The sequence below is a fragment of the Sphaerodactylus townsendi genome, linkage group LG03, assembly GCF_021028975.2.
Source record: "Sphaerodactylus townsendi isolate TG3544 linkage group LG03, MPM_Stown_v2.3, whole genome shotgun sequence".
Classification (NCBI taxonomy): domain Eukaryota; kingdom Metazoa; phylum Chordata; class Lepidosauria; order Squamata; family Sphaerodactylidae; genus Sphaerodactylus; species Sphaerodactylus townsendi.
This window is the reverse complement of record NC_059427.1, coordinates 21,955,587-21,977,494: the sequence shown is the minus strand read 5'-3', so window position 1 is coordinate 21,977,494 and position 21,908 is coordinate 21,955,587. Positions and strand designations below refer to the sequence as shown.

Genomic DNA, 21,908 nt, shown 5'->3' with positions numbered 1-21,908 from the left:
GGCTTGCTTGTCGGTTCTGTTGGCCTTCTTCTGGGTGGGGACCAGTTTATCCCGGTCCGCGCCCTTGGAAGCCGCCCATGTGCGTTGCGCCAGCGAGCGGACAAATACTTCCTTGTCCGGTGAGAAGGATTTGGCGGCCATTTGAGGCTGCTTAGGTCCTGGAGCCCCGCTGGGTAAATCTGCCATGGAGGGGAGGGAGGTGAAGAGGATGAGGGGGGGGGGGGGAAGCGAGGAAAGGAGTTAATTCAGATGAGGTAAGGTAAGGAAAAAAGGTAAATTAAGAGCAATGTAGCAGAGCCTAGATAAGGAGCTGCTCTCCCTGATGAGGCAGGAATTAAACTGGTCCAAGATGGGCGCCCAAGCAGTTCCCAGGAAGTGACAAGTTTCAAGTTCCTGCCTCCCTGAGAATGGGTTGGGTAACACCCATCAAGATGTCCTCTGCCTCCAGTGGAAAGAGCCTTTTTGCTCCCATCATGCAGGCATCAGCATTAGTGCCATGAACCTCAAGCTATAGAGGAGGGATACCAGAGTACTGCCAAGGCTCCTATTCGGCTTCACGCACATCAACCAAACAAATGTGAAAGATCAACAGGGAATTTGACAGATTTTTAGGAAAGCAGCACCCTGTGCAAGCACTTCGTCTCGGATGCAAGTTGAAGCGAAAGGAGCTGAGATCCTCTTCTTGATCTAACAAGCACCGGGCATCTCTCTGTAGGCGCCTGATCTGTGGCAAAGAGAGCTATTTCCTTCCACCCCAGGCAAGCTGGAGTCACGCCCCTGGCTCCATCATGCCCTCCGTGCACTAGCAGGCAAAGCAGCACTTACTCAGATCCGGCAGCCATATCTGAATAAGATGTATCTGGTGTGGTGACTCCCAGAGGGATTGCAATGCTCATGACGTTCGTCAGGGATCACGGAGTCCAAAGGGTAGCAACTAGCAGCTCCAAGGGCGGGGAGCAGCCGCAGAGCCTCGGCCAGCACGTCACGGACATGGGGAAACCTGTCAAGGGGAAAAGAAGCAGGGCTTTGTGTTGCTGTTTACCACTGCCACAGACACACGGTTTATTCTACACATTATTCCAAACTTGGCGGAGGGCACGCTAAAAAAAGGGGAATGACTTCAGGGGGGTGCCTGCTGCCCCCTTATCTCCGCATTACTTTGACATCGTCTCCTCTCAAACATGGCCACCTTCTTCACGACATGCAGAGGTTTCCTCGTGCCACAGCTGAGCACAGGCGAGAGGCCTGCAGGCCTGTCTTGCAAGAGACAGTCACGTGGGCAGGACTGCCAGTAGGGGAGGCAGAGCACAGTACGGAAGAGGCAGACGATCCCACAGCAGCAAGACAGAAAGGACATAAACAAAAAAAGAGAGAGAGAGCAAATCATTCACTTCTACAGCGATTATTATTGTTCCCAAGACAACCCTGTTGATCAGACACGGAACTCATCCTCCCAAACCCCACTTGGGACCAGAAGGCGCATCTGAAAGGGCAACAGGCTGGGCTCAGAAGGTCGCAGTGAACGGAATCCCAAGAGATCAAAGTGGCACCTCCACTATACAACACACCTGTGCTTCACAACAACCTGGGCACAGTACGTGGATTAAAGCTGCTTTTCTCAGAAAAAACACAAAGCAGACGCGATTTTTAAAAAGCCGGGGCTTCCCACTTCCATGCCCTCTGCACGGAAAAGCAGCAATTCATACACACAGTTACACATCCACCCAGATCTAACACTGTGTACACTCTGGCATCCGTAACTAAGCACAAGAAGTCCGCAGAGAAGCCGCCCCGACACAGATGCCAAGGTGAGATCAAAGACAGCAGGGCCACAAAGGCAGTCTGTCATGGGTGGCAAGTCTCGCCTTCAACCTGTTCAGTCCTGCCTCTGCAGAGCTCGCAGGCTCGTCTCCATCTTGCCTGTGCCTCACGGATGCATCCAGGGCTGGGCAGGGATTTTGCCCTTTGGGGATAGCTTCACAGCTGCAGACTTCGGAGCACAAACCTCTGAATGCTCATGGGAGCCACGCCTGCTCACAAGCTTTTTTTTGGGGGGGGGGGTGCGGGGGTGCGGAGAAGGGCAGTAACTTGTAGATTAGAGCAGGTGGAGACAGTTCACAGCCAAGTGTGGCCGGGCTTGAGAAAGCTCAATTAAAACCCCTGCATGACACCCTACAGCACCGAAAGCTGTTTTGCCAACTGAGTAATTCTTTTTCCCATGCTAAAACATTGCACGCTCTCCATGTTCCTACCACAAAGAACAGCTGCTATCATTTTAGTAGCCTTTCAAGAACCTCTCCTTCCAAAAACTACCCATGTGTGGGGGCAGGGGTGCTTTTCATGCAACTCGTCGGGGAAGAAAGCAGGCGCCACCAGATGGCCTATTTTTTTCTCTCTCTGGCTGCATCCCTCTGAATTTCCTTCCCAGTGTTCAGGGAAGTCATGCCACTGACACAGCTGAGGGTGAGAAAACAAGACTGGCAGTTCTCCGTATCTGTCGGGCAGAGGTGACGAGAAATGCTGACAGCCTGGAACTTCAACTCCCATCTCACAGCAAGTGAGCCACGTCACGCGCCACTTTCTCTGATAGGCCGGCCTAGAAAAGACTATGGCTTGTTCTCCTCTGAAAGGGGGCGGGGAGGCGGGGATCACATCATTCCGTCGGGAGGGGCCGAGAATTCGAGTGTTCCTGTGCAGACAAGAGAGCCATCTGCAGCCATAAAAGGAACACCCAGGATCAGGGGCTGTGCTCCGTGCGCTCGGCAACACTCCTGCGAAGGGACAATGTAACTGGCACGCTAGGGCCGGAGCGTGAGTATATCCGTTTGCTGCGAGAATGGATGATCACAGACTTGCTTTGCAGGTCCAAGTCCTGTATTGAGTTTCTCACGGCTGTTCCACTGTGAATGTGAGCCACCCGGGCACTCAGAATAATTGCACTTCAGCCTGCTAAGCCAAAGGATCCCTTTCAGGTTTGCCAGTATACACATGTGGATCCACGAAGGCACTGAAAGGAAGTTTGGAAAGGGGGCCATGGCACACAGAATGGTGGAAACCCCCCCTCTTTGAAAGCCACTTCTTTCTCAGAGCTGGGCACACAACAACAGGAAGTCCTGTTGGTTTTGGTTTAGCGGCTTTGACTCATCTTGACGGGGAATCAGGAGGACTGCAAAGCCAAAGCAAACATCCAGAATTCCCATCCCCTTTGCCCTATTGAACATGCTCTTCTGCAGAATGAAAGAGCGAGAGTTGCCCCTCTCCTGGATCCCCTTTTTTTCCAAAATGCCACTTCTCTGCCACCTTCCTCCCCAGTGGGAACCAAAAGCAGTTCTCCCCTCCTCCCTTGTATTCTCCCTACGACCCTGTGAAACAGGTTGGGCTGAAAGTGTACCGTCGGCTCCTGGTCACCCAACACACCTCCATGGCGGAGTGGGAATCTGAAGCTGGGTCTCCCAGATGTGAATCTGACACTCTCATCCAATACGCCACACTGGCTCGCCTTCCCTGCCAACCCCAGGCCCCAGCAATGTGCTCCACACCACTGCCCAGAGCACGGTGACTCCTGAACGAATAGTTCACCATTCCAAAGGCGAGGAAGACAAACAAAAGGCTTGGTAGACAAACAAAAATCCAGAGAAAGCAGGTGAGGAGTTTTCTGGCTCATGAGGACAGAATTATGTAGCGCAGGCAGAGCTTATAACCGATAGCAGCCAGGATTAGCGAACTTACTCATTCAGCGGAAAGCCTCATCCATCCTGTGCAATCGTGCTATGCCACAGTGCGGGCAGGGGCAGGAGACGGGCAGCTCCCCTGCAGCCACAGCTGTGGCTCCTGCCGAGCACCAGTAGCATTTCTGCCACAATTTATGCCTTCTGTGGGAATCTGACAAATTTTCCAAGGCCTCGGAGTCGCCTCGGCTGCAGCTGGGCAAAGCTAGCAACCGACACAGCCAATGAGCAGAGGCTCCAGACATCCAGGGAGGGGGCTGCAGAAGTGGGCATTGAAAGGTTTTTGGAAGAGGGAGACTGAAACGATTTGACGGATAAATTTGGGGAGGCCGGCGGCGGCGGCAGCATCAATTCACGCCTAGAGATGCTGTGTGAAAATGGCCTGGCTCAGAAGGAGAAGCGAGGCATCTGGAAGCCAAGACCACAGCTACCAAACTGGAGGCAGCCTCCTCAGTGTGCAAGACGCAAGAGGAGCAGAATAGTGCAATCTCTGTTTCAAACCTCGCCCTTTATTCTGAACTCTCATCTGACCGATGCTGCTGAGCCTTTGAGGGCGAAACGAAGACATGGCTGAAAAGTTTTGTCCGTAAAAACAATAAGACAATGAAGGCGTGACCCCGCCCCCTGCTCTGGAATAGTCTGGGTTTGAGCCAAAAAAGGGCTGCTCTGTGGGGGCTTAATCCTTTTCTGCTAAACATCATGAGTTTTGTGACTGAATTCTCAAAAAGAAGGGGCAGGGCTTCCAACCTACCCTGAGTCCCAGATAGGGACTACAGAGGGATGCACAGTCATTAGAATTCTCTTTAGTGTTCCTAATGTATCAAATACAAAGCCCTGACCATTCTTAGACGATTCTAACATTGAGCAACAACAATACCCTGATCAATCTTGAAAAGAAAGGAGGGAGGGGGGTGTTGGCCATTGCAGTTTTCTTCTGATTGCTCCTAGAGAGATGGACAGGATTGTTTTCAAAACGATGGGGAGGCCTCTCTCTAATCTGCATGACTCCCCCCCCCCATCCCAGCATACACAGTGACTTCACTTCCTCATCAGACATGACACAGGAAACGGTCACTCCAAGAATTGTCCAGCTGTGTGTGGCGGGGAAGGTATTGAACTCATCGTAACATTCACGTGGAAAAGGAGGGCGTAAGAAGTCCACATGGATTTTGCACAGCCGTCCTCAAAACACATATTTTAACACAAGGACATTGTAATCATCGCCTTGTGGCTGGGAGAATGGAATTGAAAGAACCCATTCATTTTTTCCCCACTGGGGGAAACCATGCTGATACTTGTGTTACAAGATCACAGAAGGCAGCAGAAGCCAACTGAAGGGATGCTTACCCTTCAGTTTGTGGTTAGCAACATTTTTACAGTTTCACACACAGCTACGCAGATAACCTATGATGTTAACCCACAATCCTGGAGCTCTTACATCACTGCACTCAGTGGCTCCCATGCAGTGAACGTGTTTCTAATCAATAATATCCCAGCTGTTTACAGTTTTAACCATGTACTTGATGCCAACCACATGAAGCTATAGATACATTAGGAACTTATTTGGAGAAAAATATAAACCTAAGAATTGGCCAAACTTCTGTCACTATGGCCAATTAAGTCAATGGCTTCTGTCTCTTTTAAGATAAACAGTTATCAACTGAAAACCTAACAGAGAGCAGAACAGTCACTACTAACAAAGCCGGTGAAGGCAGAACCAGACTTGAAACGTGAAAGTCATTCATTGCAATACCAGCAGCCCTAGGTGTCCTTCAGAGAAAAGAAATGTAGGAAGGCAAACGTACTTTGGAGGTCTGGGTTTATATTCACCTTACTGCAATAGATTGTAGGGATCTGCCAGTCACCCTTGGATCTCCTGATCACATTCTACAATTAATCAGGGAAACACATTATTCAGAGCTTGTCTGTCTGGTTGTGTATGAAAAATGAATAGAATTATGTATTAACAGCATAAATAGGGTGGTGACAGAATGCGCGAGTCACATGTCCCGAAGAATTTCTGTGAGGCCTGAAAGGGCTGTTCCAGAGTTGTGAATATCAGATTTTAAAACAAGTTTCCATCCCTTATCCAGAGGTGAAGATTAAAGAGGAACAGGCTCAAATTTGTTGCATTCCCCCCCCCCCCAAAAAAAACATCCGTGATTTTTAAACCCATCCATTAAAAAGTTAGGTGGCACCAGTTCTTTCACATCTGAGTAACAGCATTATGCAACCAACCATTGTTCGAACGCATTGTTGTGCACATGGAAAATATACTGGGGAAAAAACTGTTAACGAGAGCAGAACTTTCTGATTTCATGGGAACACCCACTGGTATCTCACACTCACACAGGGGCTCTACACTCCAAAGCTTCCTTATCTGCTTCACTCCCCTGTCCCAGAAGTTGGTATCCAGGATTTCCTGCATATTTTTATGAAAGTATTTCCCCCCCTGGTTCTCCTACCTCAGCTCCTCTTTCCCTGCCCCTCCTCCTACTTCACCTCAAACCCCTTCTTCTCACTACACACTTTCCTTCAGCTACGCACTTTCCGTCATTTTATTTCAAAACATCCAGATAGCAACTTATAGCTAAACAGGTCAGTTAAGGGAGGGGGGGAAATACCAACTTGAAAAAAACAGAAACACATTCCTATCCAATCATGCTGGTTGAACAGCCTAAGCTGGAACTATAATGCAAACTTCACGTGGATGCCTTTTTACGGCATACAACCAAACTGAAATTATAAGCAAGCTTTGCCTTTTCACAGCGGAGAACCAAGAGCCACTACAATGAAATCACTGCTGAGAAGACTAGGCATCACAACGACATGTCTAGGAACCATGGCAGGCAACCTGACATCTGGGATCTGTCGAGCCCTGAAGAAAACATCAGTGCCTGGATAAGGGCGCTTGATTTGATCGTGGACTTTGGCTTGCTTTATATTTTTAATGCTGTGGAAGAGGAATGCTCCGACCAGATTTAAGTATTTATATCCCACCTTTCTCCCCCACCAAGTGGGACCCCAATGGGGAGGGAATGTCATAAGCTAAACAATAATAAGGGAATGTAATAAGCTAAACAATAACAGTGGACAGTTCTTTAGCAGGAGGATGGAGTGGGAAGATGCCTTTGACCACCTTCCCTCAGAGGTGTCGGGGCAGCCTTCAGGTTGCTTCACAACTCAGCTTGCTGGTGAGGAGAAACAGTGGCCAGGGGCTGATACTTGACCTCCCGGATGTTCTGGGCAGCCAAGGTTCTCTACAGAAATCTCGATACCAAATGAACCTGTGACTCCTTGTGTGTGGACTAAGAACTCTTTGGCTTGCACCTCGGCGCTTCTCCAAGGTACCTAAAAGGGGAGCAACAGATGCTCAGCAGATTTTTTCCAGCTGGCTCAGGTGGCCAAATTCCTCTCCCTTAGCACCTCTGCAGCAGATTTATGCTAAATTCACTCACTGATCTACAGAACCCCCCTTTTCCTATACACCAGCAGGTCCCAGCAGAGTTTTGAGGGGGGTGTAGGAAAAATACTTTGATGGTGGTAGGGAGGGAAAGGGTGGCCCATGTCTTCCCCTCCTGTGTGCTGGCCATCTTCAGTGCCTCTGTCACCCTTAAGCCACTGCTGCTGCCCATTGCTGCACTGTCCTGGCCCCACCTGCTCGCCACCACCTGTTCTCCTGCCCTCCCAGGTGAGCTTGCCTCGTCCTCCAGCCTGGGGACAGGGGAATAGAGTTCCCAATGCTGCAGCCCCAGGGGCAACATGGTGTGGTGGACTGTCAGCAGCTGCGGAGGGAGGGCCACCCGCAGTTCACCCCAAGCAGCAGGTCCAGCAGTGGAGGTGGTGCCTGCCACCATTGTGGGACTATTCAGAAGCTGCTCCACATAGCCATCAGGAGGCAGATGGGTGGGAACTGGCTGAACTCGAAGGCAGTTTTTCAGAGGCAAGACTCTCAAAGCTCCTGTGCCAGAAGTCTTGTGGGTCTCCAAGGTGCTCCTGGCCTCAAATCTGGATGGTGAATTCAACAGGGATGGGGGAAACGCAAAAAAATAAAAGAGGGGGACACACCATGAGGTGAGGTTAAAGAGCACCACTAAATCAGCTTTCCGCAATGGGTCCCAACCCCTTGCATCAATGCCTGGGCCCTATGCGAGGAACCAGGAGATCCCTTCAGTGGGATTGGCAGCAAGACCCAAACCCAGCACCTTTGGAAAGTGGACAGGGCTCAAATGACTGCAGGCTTGAGACACACTTATGGCGGAGAGGCAGTTGCATGAAAGAGAGGAAAGATGAGGGGAGACAGAACAAGCAGAAACAGAAGGAGGAAGGGAATGCTGGGGTCTGGTGGAGAAATTTGGGTGGGAGAAGCATTGAGTGGATGCAGAAAGGTGGGGAGAAGGAAGGGGCTGAGGGTGAGACTTTGCAGGGAGGGGTGTGGAACAAAGGGCTGAGGGAGCTTGGAAGGCGAGTATTAAATGGGGAGATTTGGGGTGGTGGAAGGATGGGGCAGATACAGCAGGGGTGTTGAAGAAAGAACTAAGGAAACCGGGAAAAGGGCTTGTTCAGTAAGCACCAGGGACTGGCACTCGACCCTCCTAAGACCTGTACGAAAGAGGATCTAAACAGCAGGAGGCGGGATTTTCTGAGGAAATGAGGGTAGAGAAATTCCTAGAGACTTGGGGGGTGGAGTCTGGGGAGGGCAGAATTTAGACGGGGAAGGACCTCAGCTGGGGGTAATGCCACACAGAGTCCCCTCTCCAAAGCTGCTGTCTTCTTCAGGGACATTAATCTGAGGAGATTTGTTTGCAAGACCAGGAGATCTCCAGGGTCCACCTGCCACTGGCAACCCAACCTGTCGGGAGATTTGGGGTGGGAAGACAGCACCTGTGATGGGAGATTTGGGGTGGTGAGAGGGCAGGGCAGATAAAGCAAGGGTGTTGAAGAAGGGTTAGTGGTGGTGAACCTATGGCACTCCAGATGTTCATGGACTACAATTCCCATCAGCCCTGACAGCAAGGCCATCTGGAGTGCCATAGGTTCACCACCACGGGGCTAGAGGGTAATGTTCAGTAGGGAACAGGGACTGCAGGACTTGACTCATCCAAGACCTATGTAAAACAGAAACTAGAGACTGGAATGAGGGACTCTTTCTTCCTTTTCTGAGAGCCGTTTCCTACTCCTATTGTGCCCTTTTGGGTTTGGGAAGTGGAAACAGATGTGTTAGACCTTTGCCATGCAGGTGATTTCCCTGAACTCTGATGCTTTTGGAAAGCAGCTTTTCCCCTACTTCTCCACAGCATCCATGGAGCATTCAACACTTTCCTCCAGCTTTTGTCTGATCTTTCCCAGACCTAATAGGCGGCAAAGGTCGAAATTCCCAATCGTACTTTGATAGCTGCCACTCTCTCCGGAACTCCCCACCCGGCAGCCATTTTTCCTTCCTTGGTCAGGGAAGGGGCTCTTAACCAATCAGGTTGGAGAAGTGTTATATTATTACAAGAATGTGCCTGTCAGGTTATACCAGGGGTAGGGAACCTGCGGCTCGAGAGCCGCATGCGGCTCTTCTGCCCTTGCACTGTGGCTCCACGAGCCGAGCCACCGGCCCCATCCTTGCCTGCTCTGCAGGCAGCTGGGCGGGCACACCAACTGCCCACGGTTGGCTGGGCCGCGCCGCGGGCTTCCCCTCTCACCTGCCCCGTTGGAGCGGGGCAGGTGCTTTCCCGGCGGCTGGCGAGGCCAAGCCACCGACTTCATCCTTGCCTGCCCTGCAGGCAGCAGGGCGGGCGCATCCATATGCTTCTCAGAATGAGCGGAGTAAAATGTAAAAAAAACCCTGTATATATAGTGTTATCTTTATTTTAAATGTCAAAAATTATTTGCGGCTCCAAGTGTTTTATTTTCCTGTGGAAAACGGGTCCAAATGGCTCTTTGAGTGTTAAAGGTTCCCTACCCCTGGGTTATACCAATTATAGAGCAATATTCAATGGCTGATTTTAAATAATGAGCGGGGAGAGAACCTGTGGCGGTGGGAGTGTGCGCAGGGGGACTCACAGCAGGGAGCCCGTGTCAGGGAGAATGGGAGGGAATCCTGCCATGCGGAAGCTTTACTGCCTCTGAACTGAACTTGCATGGCAGCAGCAATGCGGAAATCACTCCAGCCTCTTCCCTGCAGGAAAACTCCCACAGCTCCCTCGCCACTACCTTTTCTCCTCCTCCTCCCTTGTTCTGGTCGGTCCCCCCCGAGTTTTTCTACTCTGCTGGATATGTGTGAAAGGGGTATTTTTCCTTCAAGTTCCTGTAGATCGGTGGTTTCCAACCTGGGGGACGCGGGAAAAAGTTACATAACGGATCTGTTAATATGGGGGGTACAATTGTTGGCAAGGGGTATGTGAGCAAAAAAAGTTGGGAGCCACTGCTGTATACTTTGGGAATGGGTTGAGGCTCCGTTTTACATGAATAGAGGATAGAGATTTTCTACATTACAAGTTAAACTAGGCTTCACATTTTGGGCAGAATGAACAGTCTGCTCAGTCAAACCTTCAGTGCTCTTGGAGGCACACAGGTTCCATTACTGATGTTTAACAATCCCAGGCTCCCTAGGATAGGGCCCCACTGGCTCTGCTACCCAGCAAGAAACTAGTGAAATAAAGATACTGAGCCCTTCATACCTTATTCACGCTCCACAAGGTATTTTAGTAGGCAGTCAAATACACACAGACTGCAAATGTAAACTAAGCTTTGTTCAAATGTATTGTGAAGGCCTTCCTAGGATCCACCCGTTGCAGAGAATGAAATCACAAGACTGCATGTTCCCTGACATCTCCTTCCCCTGCAAGACCTCCCAAGACCCTATGAACAAGCTAGGTACAGTATTGTGGAACAGAAACTGAAATCCTCTGATCTACCAATTTTATCCAAGACCTACATCACTACAAGCATTACTTCCTCATAACTCAGTTCCAAAATGTGGAACACTGTTTGCAGGCACCTTCCTTTACAGCAGTGGTTCTCAACCTGGGGGTCGAATGACCTTTTCACAGGGGTCGCCTAAGACTCTCTGCATCAGTGTTCTCCATCTGTAAAATGGATAAATGTTAAGGTTGGGGGTCACCATAACATGAGGAACTGTATTAAAGGGTCATGGCATTAGGAAGGTTGAGAACCACTGCTTTACAGGCTTCACCTATCTAACAAGGTATTGAAATCAGTCACAAAAATAGAACAAACAAAAAAACCCAGACATTACCACACTTTGTCCCAAAACCTCAAGATCAGGGTATTCTTATGTCATACTTCCCTCCTGAGATAAATTAGGCTGAGACACAGAACCAGTCACCAGTTCAACCAATAAATGTCAGATGACCAGGGTCTTTGAACTGGCACCTCCTACAGCCCAAACCAATCCATTCTGGGGACACCGTGGCAACAACCATGAAAGGGGATGAGGGAGGAGCCATTACTAGCCACAAAGGCAGGCTTCATTAACCTTCTCAGAAGCACCCACTGCATACGGTTTTCGCAGCTCAGCAGAAATTAAGAGGACATGAAGAGCAACACACAATTTTTAAAAAGTCTGCCTTCCTTCTAAAGCTTGCTTTGAAAACATACTGACTAGCCTGGTTGGGGGAACACAGGCCACACCGAATCCGAGAAAGAGGCAAATGGCGTTAACCCGAAGGACCAGATTGGGTTCAGCGGCCAAGAGAGAAAAGACATGTGCAGCCATTAAACTTCAATTAACAAGAAACAAAGTCAGAGGAATCCTGCATAATATTAGAAACACACCACAGACAAGAATCAAACAGGAAAAATGCAGCCAACGCTTCTGGATTCATTTTCCCCAGACCACATTCAGTGGGAGGGACGACAGCTACAGAGGAGGCCAGCACAAGGTGGCCTAGATCTTAGCTTGATATTAACTACAGCTACACAACCACTGGGGTGGTTTTAGAGCAGCAGGAAGCAGCAAAAGAGGCTGCCTGCATACAGTTAAAAACGCAAACACAAGGAACAATGCACCTGAAAGACCCTCACGGAAGAGGCAGCAGGGCAGAGAACAGCCCACTGCTTTAGGCCTTGGAAGCTCTGACAGTACCAAGTCTCTGCACCTTTTACCATTTTGTTACTGTCACTCTGTAGAGCAGCTTTCACACTTGGAATGGCTGCCCAAAGTAGGCATTGCCAAGCTGAGAAAAAAAAATCTGGGAGCACAGATATAGCCACTTCCCTGTTGCAAAACAGGCACATCCTCATACCTGCGGGTCCAGAAACTGAAGCGAGAAGCAATACTTATGGCTGTCAATCTAGCTGCAAAGCTGAGAATGCTTTCTGCTCAAGACAAACACCTGAAATAAGAAATACGAAGCTATGCCTCAGCATAAACATTATTGAGGATCCCTGGGTTTACAGACCCATTTTGCAATTTATCAATGAAAAATTGACAAGTTGGCCCTGTTTATTTAGGAAGCAAAGGCATTTAGCAAAAGCAGAAGACCGATTAAAGTAGGCAACAACTTGGAAAGGCTGACCGGTAAGAAAAGTGAAGAGCAAGCCGGATAAAACCAGAGTTGGCAGAGAACATCAATACAGGGGGAGGCGACTTGAGCACTAAAGGCTATGCTGGAAATAGATTACATACAAGCCGGAGGACTGCAGCTAATTTGCATATTTTAGTTGCATGTTGCCAGACGCACTGCATTTTTTTTCCAACAGGCTCCTTGGTGCAGTAGTCGTTCTCCTCAAACACTGGAAAACCTGAATAAGCTCCTGAAAATTCTTGACATCTGGAATGAATTTATGGTCGTTGATTTTTTTTTTTTTTTGCTGCTTTGCAGCCTTATTTCTAATATTCTGGCAATGCTCTCGCATCATTTTGTAGCCACAAGAGAGAAATCTGCATTTTGGGAAGCAGGGATTCACTAAATCACAGGCGCTGGCCTCCAACCTCTCTCCACGATACACACAGGGGTCAAGGAATAATGTGAAGAGAGTTCCTAATGAGTCAGATTAATGGACCATCTAGTCTAGCAGATAACGCTGGCTGGCTGGCTGGCATCGGGGCTGGGCTCTCCAAAGCGTCTGGCGGTCTTGCTACTGGAGTCCTGAACAGAAGCGCCAGCCATAAAACTGAGGACATCTCACAAATGAGGCACATATTCTGCTGCTGAGCTACAGTCCAACGCAGTGATCAAGAAAATAGTCATAAAAATTAACAAGAGTTTTTTTAAAGTAACTGCTTAAAATAAGGGAAATGAAGGAAAACTTTTTTTAAAAAAAAAAAGCTGACATATCACACTGTCTAAAGCAGGGGTGTCCAACACTGGCGCCCCACTTGTTCATGGACCAGCAGGGGCTGATGGGAATTGTAGTCCATGAGCATCTGGGGCACCAGAGTTGGACACCCCTGATCTAAAGCTAAAGAGGGGGTGGGAAACATATGAGGGTGATATACAAGCCTGTCCAGGAGAAAATTAATGAAGATCTTTGCTTTTAAGGTGTTTTTAACCCGTATGAACAGCATCCCCTAGTTAATTAATATGCCCATTTTATATACAATGTGATTGGAAGAACCATGCAGTCCACTGGATCATAGAAAAACAGGGGTATCAACAACTGTAACTGGACTGGAACTCTCAAATCAACGTAAGAATTCCCAGGATAATTCACACAGATCAGTCAGTTTCTGGATACAAGGCCAAGGGTGGTCGCACACATCCACCACCAACTGAAGGCCGGCCACAGACAAAATCTGTCCAGAGGCGGCAGCTGGGCTGAAAGGAGGGAGCTCCGCATCTGCAAGACCAGTTGTATGTTTCTTGTGCCTCTAATTCAAGGGCGTCATGTGACAGGCACACTCTGGCTGCTTGGCCACTCCCAGAAAAGGCAAACAAAACAGCTCCAGAGTGAATTCCAGCAGGGGTTTCAAAGGCAGACATTGCATCAGCCAGGTGTACAGGAAGCAGCTGGGATTCAGAGTCCAAAGGGCAGCTGACCCACTGAGAGGCGCTCAGAGCGAGCTCTCTTCCTGGAATCCTCTGGGAAAGATGAGCAGGAAGGAGGAGGAACGCTTCAGAGACAGAACAGGCCGCATCTGCCTCATAAAGTCTTTGTACGAGTGCTCCGGACCTGGCTGCTCTCCCAGAGATGATGCAATCCCGAGGAACAAGGTCTGCGCCAGAGAGAAGAATTCACAGCCGATGCAGATGGCAAGTCTGCCAAAGATCTCTGATGAAAACACGCCTCGACCAATCCAAATGCAGCAGCCTCCCTTCCCCACAGCTACCCCACCCGCTCTTTGGTAAAGGAAGGAATCCCACACTTCATGTCATCATCCTGGGACTGAGGGGCAACGGAGAGGGAGAAACCAAAAACCTGTCCCATTCGAACACTTCCCACTTTGCTCCATTTGGGGAAGAGGGAAAGGAACAGACACACGGGATCTGGGGTGGGACTGCGGGGAATACCCAGCCTCAACACCAAAAGCACGGTCTCCACTCACTTCCTTGTCAGCGCAAGTCTGAACTCCCCAAACACACACGCACGCACGCACACACACGCGACAACTCTGCTGCGACTGGCTGCTTTGGCCCCACTCTCAGAAACCATGCAGAGACACGGCACAGGGAACCATGGCAACACGACACAGTACGGCAATTATGGAGCAGTGGCAGCTACTCCATACTTAAGGTTCAGCCTCTGCTTCCATTATGTCTGTTTTTAACTCTCCCTCCTCTTAAAAGTTACCAGTAAGGCACCTTTTTGCTGCATTGTGCTTTGAGAACATATAGGGATTTCATCGGGGGGGGGGGGGAGTGTGGCATTGCAAACTGCAAGAGACCTTCAAACCAGTTGCAAAATTCCACGGACAGGAAGGGAAGATGCGACCAACTGGATCAACAGACGTCCTCTTGTAATCCCACGTGCCTCTGGAAGCCTCCAAAGCACAATTTAAACTGGAACATGTTAGCATGATTTCGGACACGCAGACAGGAAAGAGTCCAAAGCATTTGAGGGAAAGACAGAGAACTGACAGAGAACTAGGTCCAATCCTATTCATACCACTGTATCAGTATTACCAAAACCTAAAACTGCAGCCTGCTTGAAGTATGTAAGAAAAGTTGACGTGGGACTTCTAAGGTCACCTTTATGACTCATCGATGCAGTAAACACAAGGCAGGGGCACAGATGGGTGGCAAAAAGGGGGCCACGTTAACAGCCCAGGTAAGTCAGGAATAGTGCCATGCTTTCTCAGCTGTGTTGGCAGAAGGCTACATTCTGCACAGCCGGCTTTCCCCTTCCCACCCACACGAACCTTTCTGTTTAGAATGGTGTTCTGGGGCAAATTTAAGCTTAAGGAGCAGCAGTGGCGCAGTGGTTAACAGCAGGTGCATTCTAATCTGGAGGAACTGGGTTTGATTCCCCGCTCTGCCGCCTGAGCTGTGGAGGCTTATCTGGGGAATTCAGATTAGCCTGTACACTCCCACACACGCCAGCTGGGTGACCTTCTGCTAGTTACAGCTTTTCAGCGCTCTCTCAGCCCCGCCCACCTCACAGGGTGTTTGTTGTGAGGGGGGAAGGGCAAGGAGATTGTAAACCCCTTTGAGTCTCCTACAGGAGAGAAAGGGGGGATAGAAATCCAAACTCCCCTTCTTCTTCTTTTAAATATGCACAGCTTTGCCTTCTTTAATACGTACATGAATGCTGTATGTTCAGATATTTTGACCACTCTGCAATTAGACCTCCAGAACTCTTCGCACACAAGCTACAGTGCTGGCGCAGCTAAGCACAAACAGGTAAATCAAATATTAAACAACTATGGGGAGTGGTGCATGCCACGTGTGGGAACAGGGAAGGCTGGGCCCTTGCACAGACTTAATGTAAAACGATACAAGCAGAGACCTGCCCGAAGTTCTGGCTCCAAGCACAGACCTCCACTGAAACAGACTTGAGCAGACTACTGTATTTTCCCAAGGCTGTGAAAGCACTGAAATCCTTTGGGTCGTTTAATGCACCGAAAAAGACCAACAAAAGACTCAATGCCAAGTAAAACTTTAACCAAAACACTGGTAGACACCGAAATAGGAAGACACAGCAGCCTCCTTAAAATAGTGTGTTTCAGAAAACCGAACAAAACGGTCACATGGTCTGCTGGACACAGATGAAATTCCTTCTTGGTTCCATTCTTGTGGCCCTGCATATTATCCACCCAAAACTCATTGTCAGTGAGACCTCTCTGTTACTAGCAGCTGTGTACAGAAGCTGGATTTCTGGAAGACTGTACAGCTGTGAGACCACAGCTTGCATGACTCCTTCAGAGATCTTCAAGCTTTGGAATAGCAGCTAAAATCAGCCCTCCTCCCACCCATGAACAGTACAGCTGGGATATGTTAATGTATTTTATGTTGGTACCTATCAAACAGTGATTGTGACAGATACCTTTCCTTCTTCATGCACACCTGCGAATAGACCTGCGGCTCTCCAGATGTTCAGGAACTACAATTCCCATCAGCCCCTACCAGCATGGCCAATTGGCCACGCTGACAGAGGCTGATGGGAATTGTAGTTCCTGAACATCTGGAGAGCCGCAGGTTCCCTACCTATAGGCTATAGCCTACCTATAGGCTACCTATTTCCAGCGTGAGAGCTAGTGTGATGCAGTGATTAGGAACAGATGGACGCTAATCAGGTTTGATTCCCCGCTCCTCCACATGAGCTGCAGACTCTTATCTGGTGAACTGAATTTGTTTCCTCACTCCTACACATGATGCCTGATGGATAACCTTGGGTCAGTTACAGTTCTCTCAGAACCCTCTCCGTTACACCTACCTCATAAGGTGTCTGTTGTGGGAAGGGAAAAGAAGCTTGTAAACCACCTTACAGGAGAGAAAGATGGGGTATAAATCCACTCTTTTACATCTTCTATTTCAGCAATCCAAACACTTCCCTTTCAGGAGCACTGAAAGGAACTACATGGCCAAACAAACCAGCTTCTAAAAATATTCACCAGTAAAACAAGAAATCCAATGTATAAACAAGGCCTACAATACTGTTAAGATGAAAAGCTGCAGTACAGCTACTGCCATAGGAAGCAGCAAGGGGAAAGCAACTTCTGTTGTTTGTTAAAAAAACAATTCGTGCAACAATTTGAAAAACAGCAGTTCACCCAACTATTTTGCCATAAACCTCAATTTTTTTAAAAGAAAAAATTCTTATCAGATTTTTTAAAATATGAACATAGCTAAAGATTTAATGTGGAAAAGAGTCAGCAGGAATGGCTGTGCCAGATCTGACTCCTGAAACCACTGGTACAGCTTTATTTTCATGTCCATGACTCTCACTTCCTTAACCATGGACTATTTTTCCATTCTGTTGTAATCCATTTGTGTGGTTCCCTGTTCTAGAAGGCAAAATATGTAAGTAATTCATCTGTAGGCACACTCACTTGGGAAATGGCCACAGTTCCAGCCCTTTGCATGCAAGGAGAAGCAATCACACACACACATTTGTGTATGTATATATGTATATTTAATACACATATTCACACACTGAGTTATAGAGCACCCCTTGTAACTCAGAAGTGGAAGTGTGTAGCGGAGTTTTCCCTCATATGCTAATATCTGAAAAAGCAGAGAGAGAGAAACTAACCCAATCAGCACAGCGACAAAGGAAAGACTGAAAACTTACCTACCATAAAATTAATCAAATGTTAGGCTTGGCTGCGAGAGGTTACTTTGCAGAGTTCCTAAATTGCAGAATAGAATGTTTGAGCTTTTTTATGACTTTGGGGACTGTTCAAGGGACTTTATGACACAGTGTATCAACCAATGACACTGGACCTGGTTCAAATCTCTGGAATTACTTTCTTACAGTTACAGCAAGGACTATATAAACTGACATTTTCATGGGAAGGGGCACTTCTATCTTGGAAAAGGTGGAAGAGCCGTGCAGAAGGACCACGTCCAAGTGTGACTGGTTGGTCTACTGAGCCTACAGCACATGACCATGAGTCATGAAGGACGAGCCACCACTGAATGGAGTGCCTCAGCAAAAACAGAAAGCAAAAGCAGGGGGTTCAAGTTCCAGATGAAGGACCGGAAGTTGCAGCCAGACAAGAAAGCTTAAGATAATCACAAAAGATTCTGCAGTTTAGTTTCAGAACAGCCATAAAATCATGAGGCGCTTACTTGGGTCCAAGCATAAAAGAAAGGGAAGGGGAGACAACAAGAGACCACGTGGGAACTAAGGCAGTGTACTATTTCTTTGTCTCAAATTACACTTTGATAACATGGTAATACCTGTGAAGCAGTCTACTGTCCCAATTCAATTCAACAGCCTCATAAAGAAAAATTCCTTACAGGACTAGAGCAGCTACTCACCAGAGCAGTGGCCAAAGCAAGAAGCTAAAAGCTTATAAATGTACACATATGCAGACTTGATGCACTCTGCACCTGCTCTATGCACCTGGGAAGGAAGCACAACTTGGGAACGTGCGCTTTACTGAACACTGACATCAGGTCTTGAAACTGAACGTTGGATTATAACTATTAACACCTCCCCTTATCACCTTACCTTTGATAGTCCCAGGCTCCTTTACTATTCTAGAGTGTGTCTTTTACAAGTAGTTTCATGGGCTTGATAGACCACAAATCTTGTTCACCATCCTCATCTTTAAGTTAACCTTAGTAATCTTTATTATTTAATGTCTTCATCTGACACCCAATAGCACAATAAAGAGTCATAGGAGCAGTGCCTTCCTGTAGATTACATCCATTGAAAAGGTAGATTTCCTTCATGGACAGACATAAGAAAGAGCCTGCTGGATCAGACCAGAGTCCATCTAGTCCAGCACTCTGCTACTCACTGTGGCCCACCAGATGCCTTTGGGAGCTCACAAGTATGATGTGAAAGCAATGGCCTCCTGCTGCTGCTGCTCCTCCCGAGACGCAGCAATGGATTACAGAGGAGCTCCCATGCCAGTTCTGAATAACCAAACTGACCAAACGTTTATGACTGACTCCTGATCATTCTGCCAATTTCTGCCATACTTCCACCCCACCCCACAGTGCCTTTACCTGAGAGTCCTGTGACACACATGTCAAGAGTCCTACATTAATCAGTCTCCCACAACCTCCCAAAAGTTTACGTTCTGCAATGTCTTCCTCCTATTTTTCTGTGAGGCTCTGGTGAACAAGCGGAATCCATTAACAAGGATTCAGCATCGTGTTAGGGACAGGACACAGACCTATTCTTCATGTTTCACATACATAAATATACAGCATTTACCAGCAACAACCTGCATTTCATGGCTACTCTGCACATTACATTGAGTTGACCATCTTTGCCCAGTTGAGATCCTTGAGATCCACTTTTTAGTCCCTTGCAGTTTGAGAACTCCTATACTAGGGGGATTGGAGACACAAACTTTGGGAAGGATGTCATGTGAATAATCAGGTTTAGTGGAACAATTATGGTAGGAAAAGGATAAAGCTACTTCCTAAGCAGATGAACTAATTCCTACAGCTTCAGGTAAGCAGATTTCACCACACAATTCTTTCCTGTACTCTAAAGGGAGATATTTTCTGCTTAGAGTAAAAGTCTTCTTCCTGGGGAGAATAAGAGGGCGGCATCGCGGCAAAACAATTCAGATGCAGCAACACCACTGCACAAGAGGCTGTGTATATCTTCTCATGCCTCCAGATCTCCTAATCTTATGCCCTTGCCTTCTTTAATACTGCCTCGTTAACTACTTTCTTATTCAACTGCAATGCTCAAAAGAACCCCCAAACCTTCAACAAGCAGAAAATGCAACAAAGCAAACAGTGGGGGGTCAACTGGCTGACTTTTAACCACATCAATCCACAGGCCTTTTCACAATCCTCACAAAACCATCAGAATGCTTTTCAACAACCCAGAGCAGGATATCAGCATATATGGGCGCTGCTGATAGAAAACAGACTTAAGAGATACAAGCAGCTTAGTAAAAATGAAATTCCCGAAAGCCAAGGATAATGTATTTTCAGATCCGCACATGCAAGATTGGTTATACTGGATGCAAGAAATGTAACTTCTTTGGTTAAGCCTTCTTGCTGGCAAGATGTGTTTCTGGTCAATAGCTGAGAAAACACAATGAGTTGAACAGAACTGATCGACTGTTGTCAACTAAAAAGGTGGCATGTAAAATACATGTCAGTAAAATGAGGGTTTCCTTCAACAATAACACCTTCCGATATAATGACTCTAACAAAATTGCACTAAAGTTCTTGCAGTAATAAAGTGAACACCCCCAAAACCTAGCGAGAGTCTTAAGAGACATATAAGATTACAACTAAAGCACAGAAGCAACTTGAGCATAGAGAGCCGTTAAAGTCAAATGGTTAATTTTACTTGTAATGTGGAACTGAGAACAGTGAAGCCTACATGTCCCAGCATGCAATATGATTTAAGGTGGAGTGCGGCATGTTGGGGTTTATGGTGCACGCTAGCCAGAAACGCTTACTGAAAACAAGCTGCTACTGAGCTCACAAATTTGTGTAACACAGATCTGCTAAACAAGTTTCCAGTGCAAGCCTGCCTGGACTACGCCATAACTGATCCAACTAGGCAGACATCTTTTAAAAAATTCTTACCATGTAACAACTGAGATGCAGCCTTGAGCTCTTCCAACTTTTATCAAAGTTTCCTTGTGCAGCAATGCACAAGTTAGCGACAAGATGACTGATTTATAAAAAGGCAGTAGGCGACTGCAAAAATACTCCACAAAATTATGTGCTTTGCACAATAAAGTTAATTAGAACAAACCACTCTGGGCATATTTTATTTGTATTATACCACCATTCAAATGAAACTAAAATATTACATGCGTTTGTATACATGGTGAGAGAGAGAGAGAGAGTGTACACACCCCAAGCAGGTATAGAAAAACACACAAAGTTTACAGAAATAAAAGTCCAAATTCTAGGACAAAAATTGAAACTGAACCCACACTTATTGAAACACCAAAAGGAAGAGCACTCATTCTAAAAACTATTGCCAGCTGATCTGTTTCAACTAATGCAAATCTTTACATCAAGGCTTATTTTTGTTTTATAGGAACTATTTCAGTCTTAAGTTAAGTCAATTAGGAACAGATTTAAGCTAATCTGAAATAAGCTGTTCTTAACACCAAAGTAAGTGTCCAGACAGGGCTGGCATCGGTGGAAATCGGTAAACCAAAACAGTGTCCATTACAATATTATAAGTCTCAGGTGCAAGTTTTAATCACAGATCTAATATCTGAAGCAACTGAGGCCCATAACCGCTGACAGCTCTCTAATACGAAACACTGTGTAATGGCTGCCATTTAACAGGTCAGAGAAGTGGGTGCTCTTACAGGACTGCAAGTTACAGACTTGCTGCATGCATTCAAGCAGACTTGTGTACACCCAGCCTGACACATTTTTTCCCATCAGGAGTTGTAATCTATGTAATTCTGGCATATACTGCCAAAAAAAAGACACAAACAGATATGTGGAAAAAGTGTAAAGGAATCTCAAGAAGGCTTTAAAAACTGAAAACACATCTGGCTATATGATGTCTACTGAAACTTAGTTCTATAAAGTGAGAGGGGGAGGGAAGGAAATAGACATTTATGTAGTTATAGGTCTCTTTATTTTTAATTGTTTATATTATACAAAAATGAAAAGTTTTTAAAAATGAATTAAGTTTTTTTAAGACATCAAAAATGAAATCCCAGAGGTAATCAACTTGAATTCCAAAGCATTTATTAAAGGCAAACAGTTGCAAATATACACACACAGTGGTCTGACCCATGTCTGGATCTCACTTCAACAGGTTCTGCTGAGCCATAGATTCTTCGCTGTATATCTCCAGTGGGAACGAAGGCCTGCTCCTTTGCACGCCCTTGAACTCTTCTCTTTCCACACAGCCTCTCATTTGACTTTCACACACACAAAAAGTGTTACATTACAGAAATTTGAAATCTGTACTGGACTATATCATAAAGGGGGGAGGGGAGAGAATAGCAAGGGAAGGGAAAGTTGGATTTTTGTAACGTATCACCTAATCAGTCCTATACAACCTACATGACATGGGGGGAAAAAACCCTAGATATGTTTCTCCAGATTCAGTCAATTAGAAAGTCGTAAATTAGGAACCCAGTTTTCAAACGTACTACCATAACCT

General features: G+C 47.0%; 1 protein-coding gene across 4 annotated transcripts in view; it reads right to left on the bottom strand.

Annotated features, from left to right (window-relative positions):
- Window positions 1–21,908, bottom strand: part of SETD5 (SET domain containing 5) — a 74,448-nt gene that overhangs the window by 45,150 nt on the left and 7,390 nt on the right. For all 4 annotated transcript variants that reach the window (XM_048488132.1, XM_048488133.1, XM_048488134.1 and 1 more), the window contains exon 2: window positions 826–1,000. In XM_048488132.1, the coding sequence (XP_048344089.1) occupies window positions 826–896 (71 nt within the window). In that variant the 5' untranslated portion in view covers window positions 897–1,000. The remainder of the gene's footprint in view (window positions 1–825; window positions 1,001–21,908) is intronic.